The following is a 27,526-nucleotide window of genomic DNA, read 5'->3' on the forward strand; positions in this document are numbered from 1 at the left end:
CTATTAGTGGTTTAAATTGTTTAAGACCAAAATTCTTAGTACCAATTCTGAAAGTTATAGGTTGATTTCTCATCATTGCGTTCTCTTAGAGTTGACAATTGAAGTATTGATGCCATAATAAGGTTTCCTTAGTTGCGCATACAACATAAAAAATTAAAGAAAATTTCTGACTGGTATTATAGGGACAGATACCTGTAAAATTTTGAAAGAAAAAAAAAATTTTTTTTCATAAAATGTTAATATAATCCTTTAAGAATATGTCAAAAAATTTTTAGAACGTAAATTTAAGTACTCCTTATATTATAGATCGTCAACCGTGACGACTCTATTCTTTGCGTTCGAGCGCTGGGAGAGGTATAGTTACTTTTGTACTGTATTCAAACTTTACACGCGTTTTCCTCAAAACTATATTTATCGAATTGGCGTACACGATAAGTCGAAAAGTTATTGACCGATGTCCCTGAAATTTTGCACACATATTTTTTATGATATTACTTTCTATGTGATACAAGTTTTCGAAAAAATAATTTTTTCGAAGCAAAAATAGTAGGAAAATTCGCCCCAAAACTAATTTTTTTTTCTGAAGCTTTTTATTCTGCGATTTTTTTTTTAATTTTTGTTTAATTCAAATAGAAATTATGGCATTAATAAACAAAAAAGTGTTTGGTTTTTCGTATTCAGGTCACTGACGCCGATACTACAATGCCCGCCGATTCAGAAGCCCCACTGCGACCTTCCTGGAAGAATTGAGTGTACATCAGCCATTTCAAATGATTAAAATAAAGAAAAAATGTTTATTATTTTAATGTAGATGTTGTCAAACAAGTCTTGCGGTATTTTTATTGAATTTTCAATTGTTCATAAAATTGGTTATAATAATGCGATTTAAGTCAAATATGCGCCGTTTTGTTCGATGACGAGTTCCCAACGAGATGCCAACTTCATAATACCCCTCTTATAGAAGCTCGCTTCCCTATTGTCAAAAAACTCGGAGAGCCAATTTTCACAGGACTCTCTTGAGGACAACTTCCGACTACCAAGCTCGTTCGCCATGGACAGAAACAGCTGGTAATCACTTGGTGCGAGATCCGGACTATACGGTGGATGCAAAAGAACCTCCCATTCGAGCTCCCGGAGCTTCTAACGCGTCACCATAGATGTGTGTGGCCTGGCGTTGTCCTGGTGGAAGACAACTCGGCCTCTGTTGATCAAAGATGGCCTCTTCTGCATGAGTGCTGCATTCAAGCGGTCCAGTTGTTGGCAGTACAGGTCCGAATTGAGCGTTTGGCCATAGGGGAGTAGCTCATAGTGGATGATTCCCTGCCAATCCCACCAAACACACAGAAGAACCTTCCTGGCCGTCAATCCAGGCTTGGCCTCCGTCTGGGCAGCTTCGCCGCTTTTCGACCACGACCGTTTGCACTTCACGTTGTCGTAAGTGACCCACTTTACATCGCCAGTCACCATCCGCTTCAAAAACGGGCCAATTTTTTGCGATTCAGAAGCGATTCGCATGCATCCATATGAGCAAAAATGTTTTTTTGCGTCAAGTCGTGTGGCACCCATACATCGAGCTTCTTTTTGAATCCAAGCTTCTTCAAATGGTTTATAACGGTTTGATAATCATGCCCAGCTCTTGGGCGATGCTACGGCTGCTACTATGCCGGTCTCTTTCGATCAATTCAGCGATTTTATCGCAATTTTTTACGACAGGCCTTCCGGACCGTGGCGCATCTTCCATCGCCTCTACATCAGAACGAAAACGTTAAAACCATCGTTGTGCAGTGGAAATGGAAACTGTATCGGATCCATAAACTGCAAAAACTTTATTGGCAACATGAGATGCATTTTTGCCTTTATCGTAGTAGTACTGTAAAATTTGCCGTATTTTCTCTTTATTTTGCTCCATGTTTGCGACGCTATAACTCACTAACGACTAAAAGCAAACAACAATTAATCAAACACGTGTTAGCACGTGAAAAGAGCTTTCCAAAAAGCTCCAGCGTGAACCGGTGCGACGAATACAACTAGAACTTCGCGCTTGCAAAGACAAGCTTGCGGAAATACCGCAAGACTTTTTTGACAACCTTTATAAAAAACTGTATGGCAATTTTGAAAAATATATATTGACTTCTTGATTTTAAATAATTTTAATGAACATCAGAGAAAATATGGCCGCTTACAGGTATCTGACACCTTAAAAGTAAAGGCTTTGCAAAATTTAGCGACGGCAACACGAATTTAATAAAACCTTTTGTATGGGCTTAATCCTATTTAGTGGTATGCAGGCGGGCTGCGGATAAAAAGGCATATATCTAGTATTTTTAGGCTATATGCAACTTTAGTAGAGTGTAGTGATCTGAATAATTTACTCTTTCCTGACGGAAAAGAGCTAACTTAGCCTAGTGTATAATTTATATGGCTTATCCGTAGGACTTTTGAATTGAAACTACTACTACTTAGCGTCGACTTAAATTATGAACTTTAGTTTAGACCCAGAAATTTAATGACCCAAAATTTTACGGTTAAATCTTTTCGAAAAACTATTTGAAAACATTTGTCACTATACAAAACAAAGATACGATTTTTCTCACATCAGGAGTGCAGCGTATGGTTTGACTTAGTGCACGATTCATCTTTTTAGAGTAACACGCTGCGTTAGATAACTGAAGTACAGTAACTAATTGACAAATTGTGTCTATTCATTTGCTTCTTCTTTAATTTCAATAATGTATTTATAAAATATACTTAATATCTACTCCCCAACAAAAACCATATAAATTCAAGTTTCAAGCAAATTAACAAACAAATTTAAACAATTTCAAATATTTTAATCACAATTTAAAAAAAAATTTTAATAGGCAGTTTTGTAGTCCACTTAATTTTGTGAGTTTGAAGTTGCTGAAAAATCGCGTTGATTATTGAGATTTTTTTTGCCCACGATGTTGGGTGCCTACTTCAATATAAAAAAAATGGAGCATTCGTTATATGAAGTATTTACGTAACATCGTCAAGGAAAAAAGTTACTCAAACTCAATGAAAACGTTGAACCACTTTAAACTTGCGCATTAGTATGCTAGAATTAAATGAGCTATAAAACAGCATACGCAAAAATTTTCTAGAAACTCTGAATATAAAGTGTGACATTTTGATGGAAATTGAAAGGATGTTTAAAATATTTGCACAAAGTTTCAACCTTGTATTCACATGATTTTTGTAGGAAAGTAAACTACAAACAAAGTGACCAAATACATTTTTAAAAATTGTGAAACCATGTTCGATTTCGTTTACACAAAAATTTCTTTGAGACTAATCAGCCAAGTCTTAACTGCTATGGATAGTATGAGTACACACATTTAATTTAGTTGATAATATTTAACCCTACCCAAAACGAATATTTAACCGTAACCGTATTTAACCCCACACAAAACGAACAGTTTTCGCAGAATTGTGTTGATCGGTTTAAAACTAATTCCTCATCAGCGGCATGGAGGAGAAGTTTCGAAAATAAAAAGCACACTTTCATAAGTATATCATTAAAAAATATGATGATTAGAAGGAGCCCAGGAGGAAACTTGAAAAACTTCTGATGTAGCAGGAAGAGTATTTTAAGTTACATATCTCTAGTACGACTGTGTAATTGTTTCCCGTGAAATCCGACTCTATCTCTTTTAGGAAGGTGGAGTCCAGTCCTAACCAGGCTAATTTATAAAGTAAAATTTTATAAGATACCCTATTGACAGCTTTCGCAAAATCGGTATAAATGTATCTACATGATAGCTAGCCCAAATACAAAAACGAATTCTAATATGAAGGCTACGACTGACAGAAGCCTTCGCAAAACAGATTTACACGCTAAAAACTATCAGTAAAGAGTGTTGCTATGCTATTTAATTGCTATTGCGTTAAAACTCACAAAATTTATGTATAGTTATAACTCGAAAACTATTGCACTTTTTTAATCATCATTATCGGATTTTATGGAAAATTTATATGAGATGACTGATATTCTCAGATCAGTCAACAGCTCAAAACCATTACAAACTAGTGTAATCTCTACTTTGCAATAGTAATATTAAAACTCATCAATCATCTTATGATTGCCAGTTCCAGAGAGCTGTATGAATTATAATTATTTTCAAACTGCACGTCGGTTCGATTTCTAGTCCACCTCTTCTGGCTGCAATTAACCTAAGCACTCTCAAAGCACTAGAACTAGCCTTTTTTTAAACCACATTGAAAAAACTGCAGTCTTAATGAATTATTTCAAGCTCGCAGCTCAATCGTCCCTCAATCAGGCATCTTTGTCAAAATCGTAAGTTTTCGTACTTAGTACTTAGCTAATGCCGTAAGGATCATAGAGATATTTCTATCTTAATTATAGCGTATTCTAGTGTTGATTGAGCGGTCGTCGTAGCCCAGCAATGGCAAACCTCTAAGTGTATTTCTGCTAAAAAAAGCTAAAACTGTAAGTCCCTCCATTTGTCGAAAACATCAAGACGCTCATCACATCGGCCAAACATCCAACAAAGGATGTAAAGGCCAATCCTACATTTTTGTATCACTTTAGAAATGTAATTTTCTTGTATTTCTGGATTTACCAAATGAATAAATGAATAATGCGGTGGCTTACTTTTGCATAGAATTTTTCGTCGGACCGGTACTTCTTACAATTTTTAAACCTACAACTATCACAAGCAGTTTTTCATAATATACTTTGAAAGTACTATAAGTATGTATGTATATGTAGTAGATACATCTCATTCGCAAATTAATTCTATTTATACACAAATTACAAGCTATTGTAGTAAAATTAAGAAAATATCGAAAAAAAAATACTTTACATTAAAATTTCGTTTAATTTAAGTTCTTCGTCTAGATATAAAAAGAACTTGTTGTTACCTTTTCTGAACACACTGCTCGTACGTGCTGAGTGAATCAACTAAATGACAAAATTTTTTTAAATCTTAATTAAAATTTTTTAGCCACATAAACGATATATGTAAATAGTATTCTATATTCATTGCTAAAATTTCACTATTTGAAGTATTTTCCATTTCAAAATATATTTAATAGGTATTTTTCTAAGTACAAGTAATCTAATTAGTAAATTCTTCTATGACTGGCCTAAAAATATTTCTTTTCCTTGAATTACTATATGTACACGTACGCTGGAAAGCTTACTTGGAATTCTTGAAACGAGTTTGAGTGGCCGGAGTACACGAAACGACCGCAACATACGCAGATCGACATCTATATTGGCCTCGGCGAAGATCGTCATAGCGCTAAATGCCCACCAGCCGCCCAAGGGACAGGCACACGCACGCACGCACGCATGCAGGCACGCATTCAACCCCATACGCAGGTGGTCATGCATAAGTTGGATTTTTTTTAATATAAATTTTGTTTTTATATAGCGTGCAAGAATTGTTGTGTAGTACGGAAGTTTGCATCGATCAGCGCATGTGTGTGCATTTGGTTAGATTTTTCAACGACATTTCATTTGATTTTTGTGGCATTCACAACATCAGGTTTGTTTTTTTTTTGCAGTTATAAAAATATAATTAACAAATAAATTACAAGGAAAAAAATAATATTCGAAACATAAACCGAATGTTAATTTTGCAGAACACAATCAGAGATACGTACAAGCAGAATATAAATATTATATAAATTTTAAATAAAAGCGGAAGAGAGATGCATAGTATAATATTAAAGATAATGGTTTAGCATTAAGAGTTTTGATATTTTGAATATTTATATGTATTGGGAAATCAACTTGAGAAAATTAACGAAAATAAAGAACTTTAAGGGGGTTGAAGAGAAGATTCAATACACTTGTTTAAACAATTATTTTAGTTAACTTTTTATTACACTCAGGCCTACAAATACACAAATTTTTAGAAGAATCGGCAACAATGTCCAATATTCTTAAATTACTTGACATAAAATCGCTCAGCAAAAATTTGGGAATTTTTGTTATTATTTTCAAATTATTTAAATTAGTAATTAAATTTAATAAGTTTATTCTAAAACTTAGAGTTTTTCGTTGAAACTTCTTTTGTACTTACAATTTGTACCTAAAATTTTAAATCTATTGCATATAGAAACAAAACATTTATTTTAATAGTGGACTTTAAAATTACTTATCACCAGTAGTGAAATTCATAACGTACATATTTAAAAATAGACGTATTGTTATTTTTCCTCAACTACAATTTTAACAAGTTTACTATTCGGTAACCCGTTTTATGACAAAAATTGATAAGAATCAGCCATTTTGCTTAATAAGTCGGTTACCACAAACTAGTCGACAATATCCTTAACTGAAACGAGAAAATAAGAATTAGTGGTTGTAATTAAAAAGGAGACATTATTGAAAAGATAGAGTTTGGCTTATGCTTTATCGCATGAAGTAGAGGTTCTGAGACCGCAAACAGGGGGTCGCCATTTGAATCAGGAAGTGAACAAGCGATTTCGACTGCTTATAAGTTCTGCTTTTTAATTACTAGACACTAGTTGATGTGTAATTTTTCGCAACGGGATTCAATCAGGAACCCATGAGCTAGAAGTCCGTTGACATATACGAGTAGTACATTGTAAATATAACAGATGCAATTAACCGTGTCATATTTTGCGAAAAGGTGAGGCTTCCTATGACCCAAGTGAAGCGGCAAACTGGAAAAGAATTTTTAGATTGAGTTGTTTGGCTTTGGCGCGGCTTCTTTTAGAAGCAGTTGATTTTGCTATTTGCCTTTGCGTTATTCTCTCATTTTCATATTTAATTTGACAGAGATGCCTCTCTGATTTAGTTTGAATAATTAGAGAAGACAGCTGTTTAATGTTAGTTAAAATAAGTTTGCAAATATCACAATCGTTAGTTCAAACGTTTTATAATATTTTAAACGACAGTAACAATTTTCGAATCATTTTAAGTTAGTGAATTGCACTACAAGTCTCTTTACTTTACCGAAAGTCGATAACTGATAAATTAGTGTGCACAAGACAGCGGTGCCATTTTCCTTTATAGCATTGCCAGCTGAACAATTTGCAGTCTCAAAGTTCTAAAAGTGTATGTAGCCACCTGCATACAAAGGATTGCCATTCAACATTGGCATGTAATAACACTGTACCACAAAATCAAACTTTTTCCAAAATAATTAGGCTCCAGAAATAGATTTTTGTAGGGGGTACACAAAAAATATAGGTGCATCCGCGATTTGAAAGTTTACGCTTAAATTTTGTTAGGGGTAGTGAAGATTCAATTATTTGGAGCATTGGCATAGAAAAGTATGTCATTGGACTACAGATTTTAGTAGAGGGGAGGAAAAAAAAAATAGACGAAATAAAGTTTTAACCCTTCCACATAGATCTGTGGTAAATCGGCATGGGAAACCCTGTGATTTTTTCATTTTAGATATATGATGTGCGCAGCAGATTTATATTATAGAAAAAGTAGCGTGGAATATTTTTGTGAAACACTCTCCTTTTAACCCTTTATTTCTTCAATAGATGTGTATTTTTGTCTCTCTTTCGATAAAGGCCCAAAATACATAAAAAAGGAGGATATAGTGGGTTAAAATGTACTACTTAAAAGTACTAAAATATTTTCCGTAAAATTCTGCTATTAGGCTCTTAATACATCAAAACTCAAAATTCTATTAAAATGTCATATGGTAATATATATTACAATTTTTTTCAATACGAGTGTACACTAACGAAGTTAGCCCTTCCTTTGAAATATGCTAAAATATACTTTAGACACATTTTAATTATGAACTCGTTTTGAAATGCTTCAGTCACTATTTAATATCGTAAGTTCTTTATATACCTATATACAGGGTGTTAAGAAAAGAAAGTAATCTATTTAAGGCGGTAATAGTGTGGAGCAAAAAAAAAACAAAAAAGATGTTAGAAGATATGATATATAGCAAATAACGGTTCTCAATATATGACAAGTTATTCTTTTACTCTATTTCCAATCACCTCTCTATTTTTCAAGAGCAAAAAACATTAATCAGAGTTTAGCTAGCGATCGTCAAACTTGATTTAGCTTAGCCAGAGTATAACTAGCAATAATCGAATTTGAGTCTTTGAACAAGTGTTCAGAGCTAATCATCATCTAGAAAAATAAATAAATTTTGAGTGACGATTTGTAGTTTAATTTGTGTTGAACTTACTCTGAAGCGTAACTGAAGGAAATAAGAATAGTTCTACTAGCTAAGGGAAAGTCCTCACTTAATAACAAAAAAATAAAACATTTTGTGCTCATTCTGTTTTCTAAGCGGAGTAGCATTTCACCTACGCAGCCGCGGATAACGTTCAGTATGCTATAGAAGGCAACATTTGATGGAGATTATTTTTATCTTATTTGATTGGAAAAAAATTTTGTAGATCGGGTTTATGTAAGTGTATTGAACCTTTTATTATTTTTACAAAAACATATCTTTATAAAGCATAACATAGAAAAATAAGTACTATAATTAAACTGAAAGTATATGGTAATAACTTATAAGTGAACGTCAAAATAAAATCAAAATGAATAAGAGAAAAATGAAAAGCAAAAACAATAAAAATATGTTTATTGCAGTGAGTTGAGAAACAGTAATAGAAGTATTTTCCTAAGCTATTATATAATATTTAGATATGCATGTATTTATGTACAGATGTTTTGTTTTATGAAATAATTTTAGATCATTGAAGATCCATTTGGAAAACCCACCGCCAACGGATTCACACATTTGTTGAAATAACAACAATAAAAAAACTGTATGTGAATGATTTAGAAAAATAAAACAAAATATTTACCCCGTAACTACGACGATAAAATCCATGATGTTCCAAATATTCCTGAGGTAGGAGTGTTTATGCAGAACAAGCCCTAAGGCAAGGATCTTGAGCGATGCTTCTACACAGAAAATGCATAAAAAATAGGTCTCCGTTTTTTCCTAAATAAAAAAAAAATTGAAGTAATTAAAGAGAAAAAAATTCACGTTAGATTTATGTATATGTATGTACATGCGGCATATATGCACATACTATTGAGTGAGTATTTCCATATTTCTTATAAATATAATCATACCTATGGGTGTCACTACCGCTCACTTCAACATTAGGGCGCTCTTGCGCTCTTTTTGCACTTACCAGTTTCAGAGCCAATACTGTTTTATCACCCCCAGGCAAATGTTCTTCTAAAGCCAACACAACACAGTTGGCAATGATTGTCAATAACACAGCGTACTCGAAGGGCGGCCATTCTATGATGAAGCGTGTGTATTTTCTAATTGGATTATCCTCGGTGAGGATAAATAATGATGTTGGACCACCACCGGGTGGTGTATCGTCTTTCTTTGGGCCACCCATTCTATCAGCTAAGCGATGGGCTCCCCTTCGACCCGAGTGCCCCCCGCTTGTGGAGCCCTGTTGATGCCCTGCTAGCGCCGCTTCCTGAGCCGCTGCCAACCTGAAAATTTCAAAAAATCACAAATATCAAAATTTAAAGTCTGATGTGTGGCATCTCTTATATTAATAATCAAATATTTATTTTGCTATATAATATGACGCAAAATTAATCTAAAAAGTCTGGTTTTGGCATAACTTTTCTTACTAAATAAAAAAAAAAATATTTTGAGTGATTGAAATCTTTATTTTGACTTTTTCGCACTTGGATTGGTTATTTATATACTGCAGCTGTCTAGTTCACAAATGTCAAGTGTCAAATACGATTGGCGTACGACGCCATTTGCAAAAATTATAAATTTTTCGATAGGGTGATTATTTTTGCGCCACTTCTTACATTTATATATCTATTTATTTACATACTTATACTATATTACATAGGTATGTGTGGCCTGGGGCTGCGGAAAATTTTATCGTAAGATTTCGGGATATTTTTAAAGTTATCCCGGGATCCCAGCACTTATATCGGGATTCATCTTTGAACACAACTTATTTAATGTAGGTAAAATTTCAATAGGTGAAAGCTTTTAAACATACCATTTAAAACTGAAAATAAACTAACTTCAAAAATTCAAATTCAGACAAATCTTTTCCATTTTTTAAATTGTATTTAAAAAACCATGAATTTTTTGGGGATGCCGGTGAACAAGTTTCGCTCCGGACTTTCGGGATCGCCATCACTGGTGTGTTCCCGTGGGAACCATTTATCTCAAATAATTTGGATGATAATGGCATACAGTTTTACTTTGCAAATTTATCTAGATAGATCTTATCGCCCTGATTAAACCTATAAGGATGCCACTTATTTCAATTAAGTTAAAAGGTAAACAAGAAACCACTATAGGGAAAAGTTACACATATCCCAACGAATATTCTAGTCATCAAAGCACCTCTTAAACGCGTTTGAAGAGATCTTCTTCAGCTCATTCAGCGAATTCTCCTTAATGACCTCTATCGACTCAAACCGGCGTCCACGGAGTGGCAATTTAAGTTTTTGGAAAAGGAAAAAGTCACACGGGACTAAATCCCGATAGTTGTTCGATAATATTTGTCGAATTTTTGGTCAGAGAAGTGGTCACAATGTGAGCCTTGTGAGACGGTGCATTTTCCTTGAGTTTTTTTTCGACAAATTGTGTCGTTTTCTACGCACATTTTGTCTCAAACGCCGCGTATATTCCAAATAATATTCTTTATTTACTATAGAACTATTTAGAACGAATTAACGAGTTCCGAGTGCACAACACCATTATAATCAAAGAAAACGAGTCGCATGACTTTCACTTATGATCGACTTTGACGTGTGTTTCTGGGTTTCGGCTCATGTGGATAGCACCATTCAGCCGCATGTTGACTGGTTTGCATGTCTAACTTATATACCTACGTCTCGTCACCTGTTATGATGCGTTGGATAAACGTTGGGTCCGAATTCACTTGCTCAAGGATGTCTTTAGCCACCTGCTTCCGATAAATTTTTTGAAAGAAATTCAACTCTCTTGGGACGAGTCGAGCAGCCACGCGTCTCATGCACAATTGATGGTGCTACATGATGTAGTTCTATTCGTGTCGTGTGATATCTCAAAATCAGTTTGGATTCAGTACAACAGAAGCAGAATATTTAAAGTGCTTCACGCGGAGAAGCTTGAACTTCCGAACAACTCATCCTGCAGAAGCTGTGGTGATCCTGCAGAGAAAGGGGCTGTTGAAGACTTTCTTTGCAAATTTCCGTGTCTGGCGACTAGGCCCTTGAGGTTCCTTAGTGTGCTTTTTGGGGATAGCCTGAGGCAGTTCTTCAGCCTAGATCCCTTTTCTCTCCTCCACTACATCAATAGCTGTGAATGTCTGTAGATAGTTTTTCTTCCTTTAACATTATGGTATCAAAACGGCACTCTAGTGCCACTTGTAGTGCACCTGCAGTACTCTTGCCATCTAACCTGTCCACCTACCTACATTAATTGTGACATTGCCAAATCCTATGCTATGTTAGCTATCATTCGCTATTTTAGCTCTGATTTTAACTATGCGTATACTTTCGCGGCCGCCGTTGCCGAATGTGTTGGTGGCTCGGAATTCACAGAGAACGTAGGTTCGAATCTCTGTGAAACACCAAAATGAAGAAACAGTTGTTTCTAATAGCCATCGCCCCTCGGGAGACAATGGCAAGCCTTTGAGTTTATTTCTGCCATGAAAAACCTCCTCATAAAAATATCTGCCATTCGGAGTCGTCTTGAAGCTTTTGGTCCTTCCATTTGTGAAATAACATCCAGACGCACACCACAAATAGGAGGAGGAGCTCGGTCAAACACCCAAAAAGGGTGTACGCGCCAATTATATATATATATATATCTATATTGATCGTATATATATGTCTTAGTCTTCTTGAAATTCACTACATGAACTGGCAGGTGACACCAGCTTTCTATTCTAGTTTTCCTGAATAAATGCACTCACTTACTCTCCACTTTGAAACTATTCATGAACAACTGAAGAGAGCTGATAAGTCTAGCAACTTTCTTGAGCGATATTTTTTTCTAGAGAGCTATAAGCAAGCAGTACTCTTTGTTTGTGTTTAAATATATCTAAAAAATAATTATGTAAGTTTATCTAAGAGGTACGATATCATTACTTTGTATCTCTACTCTTAAAGGTGTCATTGTCAGGAAATTATGCAATTATTTTTTCCTATTTTTTTCAAAGTTCGATCATCTCTAGAAAACGCTGTTATTTAATATTACTTCCTTGAGATACAAATTTATTTTGGCAAATATTTGCGCTTAGGTTTTATAAATTTTGTGGGTCAACTACAGACAGTTACTTTAGTTTCAATCCTTTTACTGTGAAAAATACAGTAGCTCCAAGCGAAATTCCTACATCGTCCTAGTCCTTGAGGGTGGGACTATTATTGCAATAAAAACTACTTGGTTTTATTTAATTAGTATACGGGGTAGTGCATTAAACGGCAGAAACAAAATTTGAAATGCTCCCATATTTATTAAAATAAAAACAAATTATTTAACAAGTGGCAATATTCAACGCAAAAGCCAAGCTCGTACAGTGATAAGTTATCAAGCAACACTGGTTGCAATCACACCTAAGCTCACGTTATTTTAAAAGTGGAGTTCGGGGAAGTCCCAAACATTAAACTTCTTTGCCAATCAACATATGGCATTGAGCCATTTGTTGATAAAGGATAACAAAACAGTGAAATGGGCGGTCAAAGAGGATAAACCAGTATTGAAGTGCGAAAATTAGTAATTCATCATTACGAAAACCAAAAATTGCTTCGCGAAATATTTGAAATTGTAAATCGAAGGCGATCAACCGTACAGTACGTCATAAAACGGTACAAAGAGAATAGAAGGTTTAAAAATAAATTAAAAGTTGAAAATAACAACAAATAACAAAATTTTCTCTCCGAGTAATGAACAATATATTCTCCATTTTCAAGTGCACCGATTTCGCAACAATCGCCGAAAATGATTTGGGGAAAAAATGTTGCCCACAGACAATTAGAAATATGCTCAATAAGGCCGATATCAACGGCAGAAGAGCAAGGCATAATCCCCATATCAACGAATGTAATCGTAAAGCAAGGCTGCGATTTGCCATGAAACATCAATCAATAGATTTCTCATTTTGGCGGAACGTGCTATTCACTGATGAAAGCAAGTTCAACATTTTTGGTTCAGATGACAGGCCCTATGATTGGGGAAGATCAAATGAAGCGTTACTTCCCAAAAATATGAAGCCTACAGTAAAGCACGGTGGTGGGTCAGTAATGGTGTGCCGTTCATTTTCTGCATCTGAGCCGGGAGAATTGCATTTTATTGAGGGTATTATAAATCAGGTTGTGTATTTTAACATTTTAATAGAAAAATTGCCACTTTGTAGAGAAAAACTTAGTCTAGGGGAAGATTTGCATTTTTATCAGGGCAATGACCGAAGCATAAAGCATATAATGTGTCATCGTGGTTGCTATATAATCGTGTGAATGTCATAGATACACCAGACTAGAGTCCAGATTTAAGCCCCATTGAGAAATTGTGCAACTATCTCGATGGGAAAGTTCGCCAGCAAAGCATAAGTTCAAAGGATGGCATGAATTGAGCCCAGCTTTTGTGAAAAACTTGTTAAAAGTGTGCCGAAAAGATTACAAATGGTTATCAGAAACAAAGGTACGCATACGAAATATTAATATTTATATTAAATTTACTTTTATATAATGTACGAGTTTCACTTTGGCATTGAATTACAGAATTTTATTTTTCACCTCACTTAAAATGTAATTGAATTAAAAATTTTAGTTTAATTATGTTGTTCTTGAATGTTCTACAGTGGAAGTAGTAATAAAATATGCAATTGCTTATTTGAACCGTTTGTATAGTTTATAAAAATAAGTAATATTTTTACGAGTTTCGCTTAGGGCTACTGTATATTCGACAAACCCTTGAAAGTCTTTCTTTCTTAGTCCCTTCATTTCATGTGACACTTTTTTTATACTTTTCAAACAGTTTGTGCTCCAATTTTTATGCTCTTATGCTTTCGACTTGCCGCTTTCTGATACCTTTGGTATGACATTCTCTTTGTAATGTACATATTTCCAATTCATTAGGCATTACTTGGCTTTATGTAAAAAGCTCTATTTTTAATCACTTTAATATACATTTTATTCTCTATTTATTTAAGCCATCCTCATAATTTCCTCTATATTCACTTGGCACCAGCTTTATACAGCATACACTCAAACTTGTGTTTGCCTATGTATGTATAAATCTGTCTATACACAAGCAGCATATCCGGTGTCGAGTGAAAAGGCTCGAAAGTACTAAGATGTCTGCCCCAGTGCTTGAAGTTGTCGCATATATACATAAAACCATTCAACTATATACACATACGTACATACATATCAATGCGGTGGGCCGGTTAAACAAGTACAGGATGGCTCAAATACAGGCATCCTTTTGAATCATTGACAGATTTGACGCCAATCAATAATATAACTCTGTGGAATGAAATATGCCGGTGTACATATGTTTGAGTGAAGTATTCCAAATATATACAATATAAACGTGTGTATGACCAAAGAGAATGAAGAAGTTTTGAATGATGCACCTTTACATCTTGAAAGCTATGTTGAAGAACAAACGAGCCATTTTGGGGATCGGTAAGCCTACAAGTAGTCTTTAAGGAGCCAATCCACAAAAAGTCAAATTTTTGTGTTTAATTTGGAATGATGGCATAATTAGAACATCTCATATCGCAAGTGTTATTGCGGACGCCAACTCGATGAATAGTTGGAGAGCTATAGAGACGTGACCATTGAGTTTTTGTGGACCGAATATATATATGTACTAGGGCGGGTCGATTTAAAAATCGCTCATTGCTCTGTGAAAATCGTATTCTAGGGATCAAAATAAGCAACTTTGCCGAAGGAACCATACCTCTAAAAGGAATTCTGATGTCCCCCAATTTAAAAACATCACCATTTTTGGCCTTTACATGACAAAATCAGCTAAATGGCTACGTTTTTTCTTTTATTTATTTATAATAATATTTATTATTTATTTATAATAATATCTGTTATATTTTTTCTCTTAAGAAATTTATTTAGTCAGAACATATGTACTCGTAAATGAAAAAATTAATTTAAGTGAGTTATAGAAAAGAAACTAAAAATTTCGACCCAAATTGGGGGACATCAGAACTCGTTTTAGAATCTAGAATATGTCTAGAATATGATTTTCACAGAGCAATGGGCGATTTTTTTGCCTCTCCACAAATCGGCCCGGCCTAATATGTACATATGAGCTTGGACCATTAGGAATATGGTACACCAGATCACAAATAATCAATTTTTTGCATACTAATTTAGACAATTGTGCTGTCGGTCTTCGCAATATACAATAAATCTACTTAATGTTGAAAATTTTAGTGCATAGTTTTTTAATGTGAAATATTTTCGTTTCTTTTCTAACGGTCAAATTTTATATTTAACAAAGTTTTGTTTCAGAAGATTAACTTTTTTTGTTAAAAATTAAAAAAAAAATATTTTTTGTCATTTCTGAAACTCAGTCACTCAGATTTTCTTCATTAATATTAATAGCTGAGACTTAATATACTAAATATATCACTTTTGGAAAAAACACTCCCTCAAAAATTTTTTTAGTTTTTTCTAGATTAGTGATAATTTCTGAAAGTTTTATGGTGAGATTCCTATAACTTTTCCAGTCCGCATATTTGTTTCCTCTTGTATTGCTTTGACCGATTTGCAAACAGATGTAATATACGACTATGTACGCCAGCGCATCAGTGACTTTAGCCTGTGTTCGCTGTCCGTACTCGAAAAATAATGGGTATCCCCCCATAAAACTTTCAGTGATAACTAATCATTGTCTAATAATACATTCACATATAAGTAGATGATCTACTTTTTCGCGCTTAACGCAAAATCCGTAATTAAAAACCGCGATTTCTCCATACAAAATTTCGCTCTCAAAATCTGAGACTATAAAATAATCCTTGATATTAACGATACTTTTCGACATACAACCCTGTGTTTTTTGTGTTATCGAAAATTTTTATTACGAATGTAAGGATAAACATCTACAAACTACGACAAACAAAACAAACTCGACAAACTAAATGAAATGGATGCCGGCAAAGAAAACAGGTCCGCAAACATAATTATAATAAAATGTTTCTTAAATATTATTAATTATGTATTCATTTTACAGAAAAAAACGTGTGTCCATAAACGTTTAGTCCTCTTATTATTTATTATAAAATGTAATATAGAATACCCCATGCGCATTCCTGCCATAATTTTTTGCAACCTCAGTAAACGTCGCCTACGGATTTCCTCCAAATGTTTATTATTAGCAGCCAATTAATTTCGCAATTAAATTAGCTATTCCTTCTCCTTGTATTTTCTTCATATCGTTAATAATAATTAAAGAAACCAAAAACACCGAAATATTCCACCAAAATAATTTTTATGAAGAAAACCCTCTCAAAGCAGTATTGACAGCTGATTCTCAATTTTGTAGGTAATCTGCCATATGTGAACGGGTGGATTAATTTGGTGAATTTATAGGTGATTAATGCATATTATTAATAAAATAAAATAAAAAAAAATGTTTCAAAATTGACAAAAAACCTTTTTTCCCAAATATATATTTTTTTTCCAAAAGAACCGAAGGTATTTCACTTTAAAAAACTTCATGTCAAAGTTATGATCGTTGAATAAATCTCAATACAAAAATTGGCTTTCTTTCTCCATGCTTGAAATGAATCAATTTTTAATAATACATATGCTTACGACAATGTCCAAAATATTGTACTTGGATCACCTGCCAGGGAATCACATCTTCGTTAAATAAATAATTACAATGTTTCTTCATCTATTAGAAATGTTCCTTTCCCTTCCAAAAGAATATGAGATTTATATTTTTTATTAAATGCTTATTTTTGGATCAGCTTGTAATTCATCTAAAAGCATAAAAGAGGGTAATCAAGCTGCAATGCACTTAGTCTGTAGTTTTGTTTTATGTTGCCAATTTTCGTTTGGATATTTTTTTTCTATATTTGTTCTTGTATTATTTTATTTTACTTTTTCATAGCACTTCGAGTGGAAGCAAATATAATAGGCCATCACAGCCTTAAAGAGATTACCTGTCAAAGCGATGATGGGCACATGCAGAAGGGTATCTACATAAATACATATGTATGGAGTGTGCATGGACCGGCTGAATAGCAATCGATCAAGTTAGAAAAATAACATTCTCTTACAGGTATTCCACTTTAAGCTGTTATGTTTCATACCAGCTATGGCATTAATTTTTTATAGCATTTTTGGTAATAATACTAGTATATGATACTATAATAGTAATTAATTCATATCACTGGCGATATTTTGTTTAAATGAACATACCACCTCTTCATATCAATGTAATTGAATATTTATTTGAGCAAAACATGACTTTGAAACAGTTAAAAATAAAAAATCTTAAAAGTATAAGATAGCACATTTAAATTATAAACACAGGCCAGTTAACAATCCGAGAATAGAGAACCTAAATATAATCTTACTAATAACCATCTTCATTGGTGAAAAGCAGACCGAACTATTTGATAAAGCTCAGGGTTTTATAGAAGCAATTCAATGAGTTGTTTGAAAATGTATTTATATTGCATATCTTTATAAGCTTGAAAAATTAATGTTACTTATGAGGGATGCCAATATAACGGCAAATTTGGTTTTGCGGTGCACAGCATAACTCGCAACAGATTCATCTAAACAAAAAAATAGAAGGTTTTTGTTGAAGAAATGTTTCTCGAAGTGTCTTCGGGAGGATTTTCTCTAAAAAACTTGACTAATTTGCTATTGCAAGACTAATGGACACTGGGAGTCAAAATGCGACGGAAGAGAAGAAAGAATACGGTACAGCAATTATGAAAGAGGAAGAGCTTCAGAATACTTGACCGTTTGCCATTTTGGCCCTAAATTATAAAATTTGTTTTACAGAGTATTAAAGTTATCCTAATTTCATTCAACTTACTCTAAATTATTTGAAAAAAAAACTCATGCAAAACCATAGTTACCGTTATTACTGCTTTTAAGCGTCTATAATACAATTTAATTGTGCATATTTTTGTGGAACAATTCAATAAAATTGTATACTCTTGCAGGTAATATTTAGACTTATTACTTTAAATTTTACTTAATTTTTTTTTTTTTTCAATATTAAATTGTGGGGTCGATATTGGGTTTAAATGTTCCAAAATCGTGGTTTCTTCAGACGAAAATAGTGTGGGACGAAAGTACACCACCAGGGCCGTGGAGAGAGTATTCGGGCCCCGGGGGAAACTTGAGATGCGGACCCCTTCAAATTTTTTTATTTATCAAAATGCGTATTATGTTATAGTGAGCCTCGAGTCCGGGCCCCTCTGAAAACTCCGGGCCCGGGGGAAAAAGTACCCGATCCCCTCCCTCTCGTTGGACCTGTACACCACCAATTTTTTTCTAACGCTATTGAACTTATCATACCCACTTTCTTTCCGAACGGACTAGAATATTTACACATAGTACTATAAAGGTAAATCAGCAAGACAGTTGGCTGACATTTTTCTATTAATGTAAGGTAAGTGTAAAACTTTGTAAATCAAGCAGAAAACCGAGACCGACACACGAAGTGTAACCAACTTCAGACCGCTCGCGCGTCCACAGTATTGTTTACAAGCGTGCAAAAGCATTTTGCCGAGAGTAAACGTGGAAAAAGAAAATAATGAATTTCAAACGAAATAATGAGATTGCATTATATTTGGCTGGAAAATCATAACCAGCGATTGATCGTGAGCTGGACCACCTCAAAGGAAACAAAGTTTTTGTTTATCGCACCATTACTCGTTAGAGTGACATCGCAAAACGTCATGGAGGTGGTAATCAAAAGACTGCAACGTCACGTGAAATGGTTCAAAAAGAGAAGAAGCAAATTGGGCGAAATCCTCGACGAAGTGCCAATCAAATGGCGAAAGAACTGAAAATATCTGACCGTAGCATCCACCGCATACTGAAAAATGATCTCAAAGTCAAGCCTTACAAGATCCAAAAGACGCATTATCTCACAACAAATCAGCAACAAGAAAGCGAAGGAGTTGCTTCACTTGGCCGAAAGCGGTCAATTTCCAAACATTGTGCTTTCTGGCGAGAACATTTTTCAAATTGAGCAATTCGTAAATTCCCAAAACGATGGTGTTTATTTGACCGACCGTTCATACCAGATTTTGAGTTATCGATTGGCCACCAGGAGGCACCACCCACCACAGATAATGGTTTGGGTCGCTGTAACCGCAGATGGGCGCTCTCCAATCGTTTTCATCGAGCCTGGTAAATGCGTCAAGGTAAATGCGAAATATTATCGGGAAAGTATTCGGAATGTTATTTAAAAGCCGTGGACAGACAAACATTTCGTTGGCAGACCATGGACTTTTCAACAAGACTCGGCACCGTCTCACGTGAACCAACCGTCTCAAGTGAACCAATAATGGCCAAAAAACAACGTTCCGAACTTCATAACGTGCACACAATGGCTCTCAAATCCACCAGACGCGAATCCGATGCATTGTTCTCTTTGGGCATTTTGGAGACCAAAGTCCGAGATAAAAGATTCACCAGTCTCGAGGGGCTGAAAAAAGCCATTGTCTGCGTGTGGGGCAAAATATGTGCAAGCCACATTCGGGCAGCTTGCGATTCGTTTTTGGACCGTCTCAGGACCATATTTAAGGCAAAATGTGGTAATATCGAGCAAAAGTAAATTTATTCTTAATGTTGTATTATTTTCACATATTTTTTACTTTGAATTGAATAACAGTAATTTCCATGCTAAATTTATGGCCTTTTGAATTGGTTACACTTCGAGTGCCGGATCCTGTAAAGTTAAAAACTCTAGAGATAGGTCAAAAAAGCTTCCACCAAGGATGTAATGGCCAGTGTGTAGTGAAACCATTTGACGAAAACCCGCAGCGTAGCTTTAGAATGTTAGCTGCAGATTTCGAAGATGACCAGGGGCTGGTCACTAAACAGTCCGGAGAGTTCTTTTAAAACTCAAATTTTCATCAAGAAGTGTAAGGAAAAAGCCATTGCTATTGTATGCTAAGGTACAGAAACAATTTTTTTTGTTGCTCTAACTGACAAGATTTTTTTTTTTTGATGCAACAAAAATAATGCGATACAATAATTTTTCGTAACAATTTGAAACGAAATTTTAACTAACTGATCCCGAAAATCCAAGTAAATGGTTATTCAAATTATACCTAGTCTTACATATTATATGTAGATATTATATAATTACTCAAAATTGCTAGATGCTTGAAAGTGGCCAAAATGTGTTGTTTGTAGGACACCTTGGGCATCAAAGAGGAACGGGAAAAAATTCCACAAGAATATGACCTAAAAAACACATTTCATCAATTCCCAGAAGGTCAAAATCGATAATAGATGCTTCAGGCGAGCACACCAAATATTAACATACAAATAGTTACGCATAGAAAGAATCTTGAGACAGTGCCAATACAACGATTGTTTTATTTTTTTTTTTACTGAATCACTTTAAGTAAATAATTATATTTTTTTCATAAATGGCGAGCAAATAAAATAAGTCGGTTTCGATATAAAGGGTTTTCCAATAAGAGGTGTTATTTTAAATAGCCCGCTATTTTGGTAGCTGTCACTTCTGAAGCTGTAATTTTTTGATATTTGACAAGTAGAAACGACGCCATTAATAAAAATGGAACGATACATGCTTTAACAACGCATTGAAATTATTAAAATTCACTATAAAAATGGTGAAAGTTTGGCAGAAACGGTTTATAAAACTCGAACATTTTTGGGTCATCGTGAAGCACCTTGTCGGACCGCAATATAGAAATTGGTGAAAAAATTCGAGCTGTTTGGACAAGTTAATGATGTGAAGAATAAAACCTGTGCACGTCGCCCAAGAACAGTCGAAAATATTGCTGTTCTAGCTGAAAGTGTTGAAGAAAACACAGGTTTGTCCATTCCTCGTCATTCTTTGGAATTAGGCATTCCACAACCGTCATTACACCGAATTTCGCATAAATATTTGGGTCTTAAGGCTTATAAAGTCCAGTTAACACAAGAACTCAAGTCAGGCCGATCATCAACAACGTCGTGTATTTGCTGATTGGGTCGTTGAAATGCATGAAAATGTTCCGGAATTCCATCGAAAAATAATCTTGAGTAATGAGGCCCATTTCCACCTCGGTGGCTTCGTCAACAAGCAAAATTGTCGGATCTGGGGCTCAGAAAATCCAAGAGTTATTGTTGAAAAACCTCTCTATCCTTAACGTGTTACTGTTTGGTGCGGTTTATGGTCCGGCTGAGTCATTGGACCTTACTTTTTCGAAAATGAAGCTGGAGCAACAGTTACGGTGAATGGATTGCACTATCGAGAGAAGATTAACGACTTTTTATGGCCGGAATTGAATGGTATTGATCTGGACAACGTTTATTTTCAACAAGACGGCACTACGTGCCACACAAGCAACGAAACCGTTGATCTTTTACGGGAATAACACCTCCTATTGGAAAACCCTTTACTTGCATTACTTTCGAAATCAACTTCAAACATTTTTCATTGACAAATTGTTTCATATGAAAAGATTTATGAGAGAAACTGCATATCGACAAAGCGCTTGAGAGACAAGAAAACGGAACACAAATCCATAATCTACCACCCATAATTTAGTTTACATACTCCACGTCTTTATTGTGTTATCAGTACTTATTTATAAATTATCACAATTAATTTTCAATAGATTTTAAGCAATTTAGGATGAATTGTCGTAATGAGGCCTAAGGCCGATACGAATCTGAGACTAGTCTGTGAGCGCCAACGAAGACGCGTAGGCGATTCCGAATTCAGTCCGTATTGACCACCGCAAGAATCACGTAAGGGTCTAAATATAGTCTTAACGGAGTGAAATAAGAAGAGTCAAATATGTGGGACTCATGATAGGACTCATTCAGTATATGAACTGTGTCTCATATAAGTGATGCGTCAAAATAAGGGGATTGTTCTCATTAGCAACTCTTAAACCAGCGCATTAAAAGCGTGAGTACTCCTTGACAGATCTCTTCAATAACATATTTATGCCTCTAAACTTTTCCTGGGTTCATATTTATCTACTATTCCACGTAGGTATGTAAGTGTGTATGTATAATGCTGAGTTAAGCATTTTACAGAAACAATTCTAAGTTGATTTTTGCTGATACTTCACACTACGGATCTATAAACAAATTTGGGAACATATGTTTTTATTGTTTGCATGCACTTATATATACATACTTATGTGTGTACATAGTCTGACTTTATAAACGAAAATGTACCTATTGTGCTAACATATTTATCTCCATATACATATGTATATGTGCATTCATGAATTTTGTTTAATTTTTTATTACTAAATGATATTCTTCTCCTTTTTTCCTTTTGTTCCTTTCATTTTGCATCATCGACAACATTCCATTGTGCCATTACATCATATGGAAATAAATCAGAGACATCATACACACGAGATTGCGAGCCTTTATTGTCCAACCCACACATACACACATAAGCACGCATGGTATTATCAGCCAGTCGACAAACATTGCCTACCACAAAGCGATGCATGCGCAAACGCCTGAATATATGCAATTCGGCGTGTAAATGGGGAAATTATGTTTGTGCTAGTTGCTGCTGTCGCCGCTGCTGCCTTCGTCGTCGTCGTTGTGCTAATTTCGGTAAAACCGAAAATTTTCAAAACAATAAAAATCAGCACAATAACTCGAAAGGCCTCCAAAAACGTAGGGAAAATACTCACATACATACAAACGTAAAGCAGAAGTGAATTACTAAGCTTATGATGCCGTTTTTCAACGGCATAATTTCAACATTGAAAAAAAAGTGCTTGTATATACTTAGGCCCACTTACTACTTACTCATAGCAAAAATTACAACAATTACTAAAACCGTTATAAGGCGCCAATAATTTCGCGCTTGTCGTCGACACTGCCTTGGCGCGCGTTTTACTTTTATAGCTTCAGGCGCAGGGATTGCTTCATCTGCTAAGAAATATGTGCATGTAAGCACGCATATATTTACAAAATCTATAAGCACTTATCTACTACATATGTATGTACATACATACATACATCTCCTTTCGGCCTCTTCTGAGGCTGACACACTGGTTTTGAGCGCCTGTCAGGCTTGCCTATCTCGACTTGACCTGCTCTCTTTTGTTCTTCTTTACGCATTTATTTGGCTGCTTGCTGTTGCCGACTGTTAGACGCATTGATGGTGTGATGCTACAGACTGGCAGACTCCGATTTACGCATATGAAAGTGTGGAAGAGCGTGCACTTACTTTAATTTATATATATGTGTATATGTATATAAATACGCATATGTGTAAGTAACGATTAAAGTGCTGAATATTAGTTAAATTTATGCAACGTTTTTATTTCTCGACAACTAACTTCACAAAGCGGTTAGTCAGTTGAGCGACAAAGCGGCGCTATTGGCATTACACACATGTATATGTGCATATGAATGTGTTCATGAATGATATGACTTTCACTGTCGAGTACGCAATCATTAGGAATAATAGCTGATAGAAATATTTCGAGTTCAGAAGACTTATGGCAAATCATTTAACTTCAGCTTAGAGCTCTGCAAAGGGTCAGTTGTTGCTTTACGTTTCCATCGAAATGGAGTTAACTAAATTATTTCATTTTTGCGTATATTCTATTTATGGTTGGCTGCCAGAAGCGACTTACAGAGCTATCTCTTTTTTATGTAAAGAGAATCATCGGACAGTTTTTTGTCTTTAGTTTGATTTATAGCTTTTGTTATGTTTAAGAAAAGGGCTATATTTATTGCATTTATTGCAGAGAAATTTATATACATAGACTATATCTTAAAAACAGATGATGTAATAATTTTGTGCTCAATTTCTGTCGCACAATACTCAAGTAATGATCCCTCTTTGGTTTAAAACCTAGTTACGATACTGACTGCGCCTGAAAGCATCTTGTAAGATATTCTTACATTAAACACTGCTCGCACTGTTAACATAACATTTTCTGTTAGACCAGCACTACTGATATTACGTTTTCAAGCTTTTGATATAAAAATAACTAAATGCAAATTAGGGGATTTAAATGTAACTGTGTTTAAGCATGAAATGCAGATGCCCTGAAAAAAATCTATTTATAGGGATTGAACTGTTCCCTTTTGTTTGATCATGTCCTATGAAGAGGCTACTTGTACCCTAACGGGTATGAAGTGAGACTAGACTTGTGCGAGTGCAGTGCTTATTTACGTGTTTTTCCTCAGCTTTGTTACTTTAAAACTTTGAAAAAGTGATACGAAGTTGTCGAAATAGCACCCAAGTGTCCTCCATGGAAAAAAGTTCAGGGTATGGACAAAACTAAGAAGGTTATGCTTAATAGAAATGTGATGTTTCACTGAAGTAGCTAACACAGCTCGCGAAAAGACTATATGTAGTAAAATAATAGTTTGACTAGTTTTTGTCTTTTTTTTTTGTTTTATTACCCATTTATTTATTGCGATCTGTTTAATAACATTTGACAATATTTATACTTAAAACTAAGATACTCTGAGATCTACTGCTGATTTCCTCTTCAATCTGTCAAAGGAAATGGGATTGCTGGTAGTTTCTGTAATTAGTGGGTTTAGGTGCGATTGAAAACTTATATTGTGTGATGATGTATGCTTTTTGATTTCTTCAGCTTTGTGGGAACTTTGAGATCACGGTGAATTTAGGCATTTGTGATATTATTATTATTTATTTATTAAATTATAATTAAAATTATAAAGTATTATATTTACAGCACTAGCTACCAGGGATTTGTGATATAGTGTAGTGTATTTGCACTATCTCTGAAAATATCACCATCACATATGACTAAAGTTCATCGCATAAAAAAGGGTTTCACTTGCCTTGAAAAGTAGGGATGCGTTCTCAATTTTCTAAAACCACATAAAACCAAAACTACCAGTTAAAATTAACTTAAAACTGCATAAAAAATTTGCAGAAGCTTAAAAAAAGGCTGCTCAATATATTCGAAATGTCTGAAAGAAATTCAAACTTACTACAAAATTAATTTCATTTTATTGAAAAATAATACAGTTTTACGCTTATTAATCATTTTCACTACCTGGTAATAGTTTACACCGTTTGCGAAGTGGTTCCAAACCACCTTCATCATCAGAAGAGAATAGATATTTGCGGTATAGGCGATAGTTTAATGGGAATGAATGAAAAATTGTTTGAGCTTTTACGCTTCCACAATTTTTGGAGACTGTCTATACGCGGACTTTCTAAACAAGCCTTTACGTATATTTGTCCAAGAAATTTTTGGACGAAATACAAACACACAGCTTCAAAATCTCATAAAAGTAATCTGCATAAACGAGACCTTACAGTATATACGTTTTTCTTTAACTCCTTGTAGAGCATAGGGCGTCAACAATTCCAGATCGGTTGATCTTCGGTTTGATTCTTCAGTTTGTACGAGGTCTTCCAACTGAACGTCCTGCTTGTTGGAACGGGTTCCACCTTAAGTCTTGTTTAGCCACGTTGTTGTCGTCTTTTCGAAACGTGTGATCAATCAATTGCCATTTGCTTCTCTGCACTTCAGAAGCAATCTCGACCTGATTGGTAATCCTAAGCAACACGAAGTTGCTTATTTTACGGGGCCAGAAGGTTCATAGTATGCGTCGAAGGCAGCGGTTGATGAAAATTGTAAGGCGTTTTGTGATTGTCACTGTAACCTTCCAAGTATACTACCCAAATGGAATTATATTTTTTTGTTTTCAAATTACAAATTGTCTGAAAAATCGATAGTAAAATATTAAATGTCAAATTGAATGCGTGATTTTTTGTAAGCTAGGTTTTGTAAGGTGTCATTCTATTAAGCTGCGAAGGTTATGAGGTTCCCAACAAAAAGTCCATTTACTATGTGAAAAGTTCCTAAAACACTTAAAAAATTTAGTGCATACAAGTGCATGTATTCAGAAAAACTGCTGTTATTATTTACTTACATAGAAAAATGCATCTGTTAGATATTTAGCTCATTTAAATAAAGATTATAAAAATAACGAGGGTTTATATTTTCCGAACTTCTTTTTATCCGTGTCATTGAATTACCCCAAAAAAAATGCACCCAAAATTACGCAAATTGAAATTGCAAAATGCCTGTAACTTTGTCATGACGCACATGTAGATGAAGGGTATGAGAGAACTTAAATGGAAGTGGTTACAAATTAGATGTTTGCATCAAAGTACATTGTTAGGTTAATTAAAAATGGCCCTAAATAAAGAAAGAGAATAGCAAGAACAAATTTCATTGTTAAAAAAAGTTCTGATTCTGTCAAATTCACCAAAAGCAGAGATGCGGTATTCCAATTGCCTTCTATTCTATCCACTATAATTCACCCATAACCCACAACTACCAAACAAATTTTGCAAGAGCCAATTACATATATATGTACGATATAATTGTAACCCGTTCTAATATGGGGCCGAAACTGTCGAAGAAAACACTTTTAAACATATCTATGTTTTTTTTTTTTTGGATTTAGTTATTTATCCATCAACTACAACTTAAGTAGACTACTTATACTAAAGCTTTTTTCTAGCATTTCTCTATTTTTAACTCTATCTCCCAATCATTTGAAGTATTTCCCTTTATTCGGTTTTGAGATGAGACTGATCTCAGTGAATATTTAAAATTTTTCCGTAATATTTTAAATGAATTCTTTAATTCCGATTAAAAAAATTCACCGATTTTTTGATATTGAGGGTGATGCACGCTTACAGGTATGTAACTATATACCTGCGTAGGTATGTACTATGATTGATCTGGAACTTAAAAACAACCTTGACATGGCATGTACCAAATAACAATTTTTAAATATGTATTTTTTTTTATTCTTACTTATATTTATACACATTATTACAACACATTTTTTCAGAAAGTTTATATTTGCCTGTGAAAATCTAAAAACATACCCGGGTATGTCGTATTGACTCAAAGGTTAATAAGTGAAACATTTTTTTAGTACTTCATGCAATCGATTTTGAAGTGAACTTTGGTTCCGAAAGGAATAACTAAGAGTAAAATAATTAAATTATTATCTTTTCTTCTTGATGATTTCTTTCTCTAAACGACTTACATATTTCAAAAAGAAGTCACAGTGAAAAAAGATCAACCGTTTCTTGATTTCTTGGAGCGTTTGTGTTTTTTTGGCACTTACTGACTTACATATGAGATGGATGTAGCAATTTCATAAATACTCATGCATATATAAATGTGCATAAATATATTTGCAGTACAGTAATGTATTAAATTTTGACGCATTAAACGGAAAGACACAAAGGGGTAATCTCAAGTACATACTGATGTCATAGATGAGTTGTATGACACACACTATTTATGCATATTATTATACACACATACGTATCTATATATACGTTAATAATGT

The 27,526-nt window shown here is 34.4% G+C and overlaps 1 protein-coding gene across 3 annotated transcripts in view; it reads right to left on the reverse strand.

Annotated features, from left to right (window-relative positions):
• Window positions 1-27,526, reverse strand: part of LOC129237120 (voltage-dependent calcium channel type A subunit alpha-1) — a 241,212-nt gene that overhangs the window by 190,401 nt on the left and 23,285 nt on the right. For 2 of the 3 annotated variants that reach the window (XM_054871590.1, XM_054871589.1), the window contains exons 1-2: window positions 9,145-9,457; window positions 8,809-8,948 (exon numbers count right to left, since the gene is read on the reverse strand). In XM_054871590.1, the coding sequence (XP_054727565.1) occupies window positions 8,809-8,948; window positions 9,145-9,363 (359 nt within the window). In that variant the 5' untranslated portion in view covers window positions 9,364-9,457. Of the gene's footprint in view, window positions 1-8,808; window positions 8,949-9,144; window positions 9,464-27,526 lie in introns of those variants that run through there. The other variant, XM_054871587.1, reaches the window with a different exon arrangement.

This window comes from Anastrepha obliqua, chromosome 2, assembly GCF_027943255.1.
Source record: "Anastrepha obliqua isolate idAnaObli1 chromosome 2, idAnaObli1_1.0, whole genome shotgun sequence".
In the NCBI taxonomy this organism is placed as follows: domain Eukaryota; kingdom Metazoa; phylum Arthropoda; class Insecta; order Diptera; family Tephritidae; genus Anastrepha; species Anastrepha obliqua.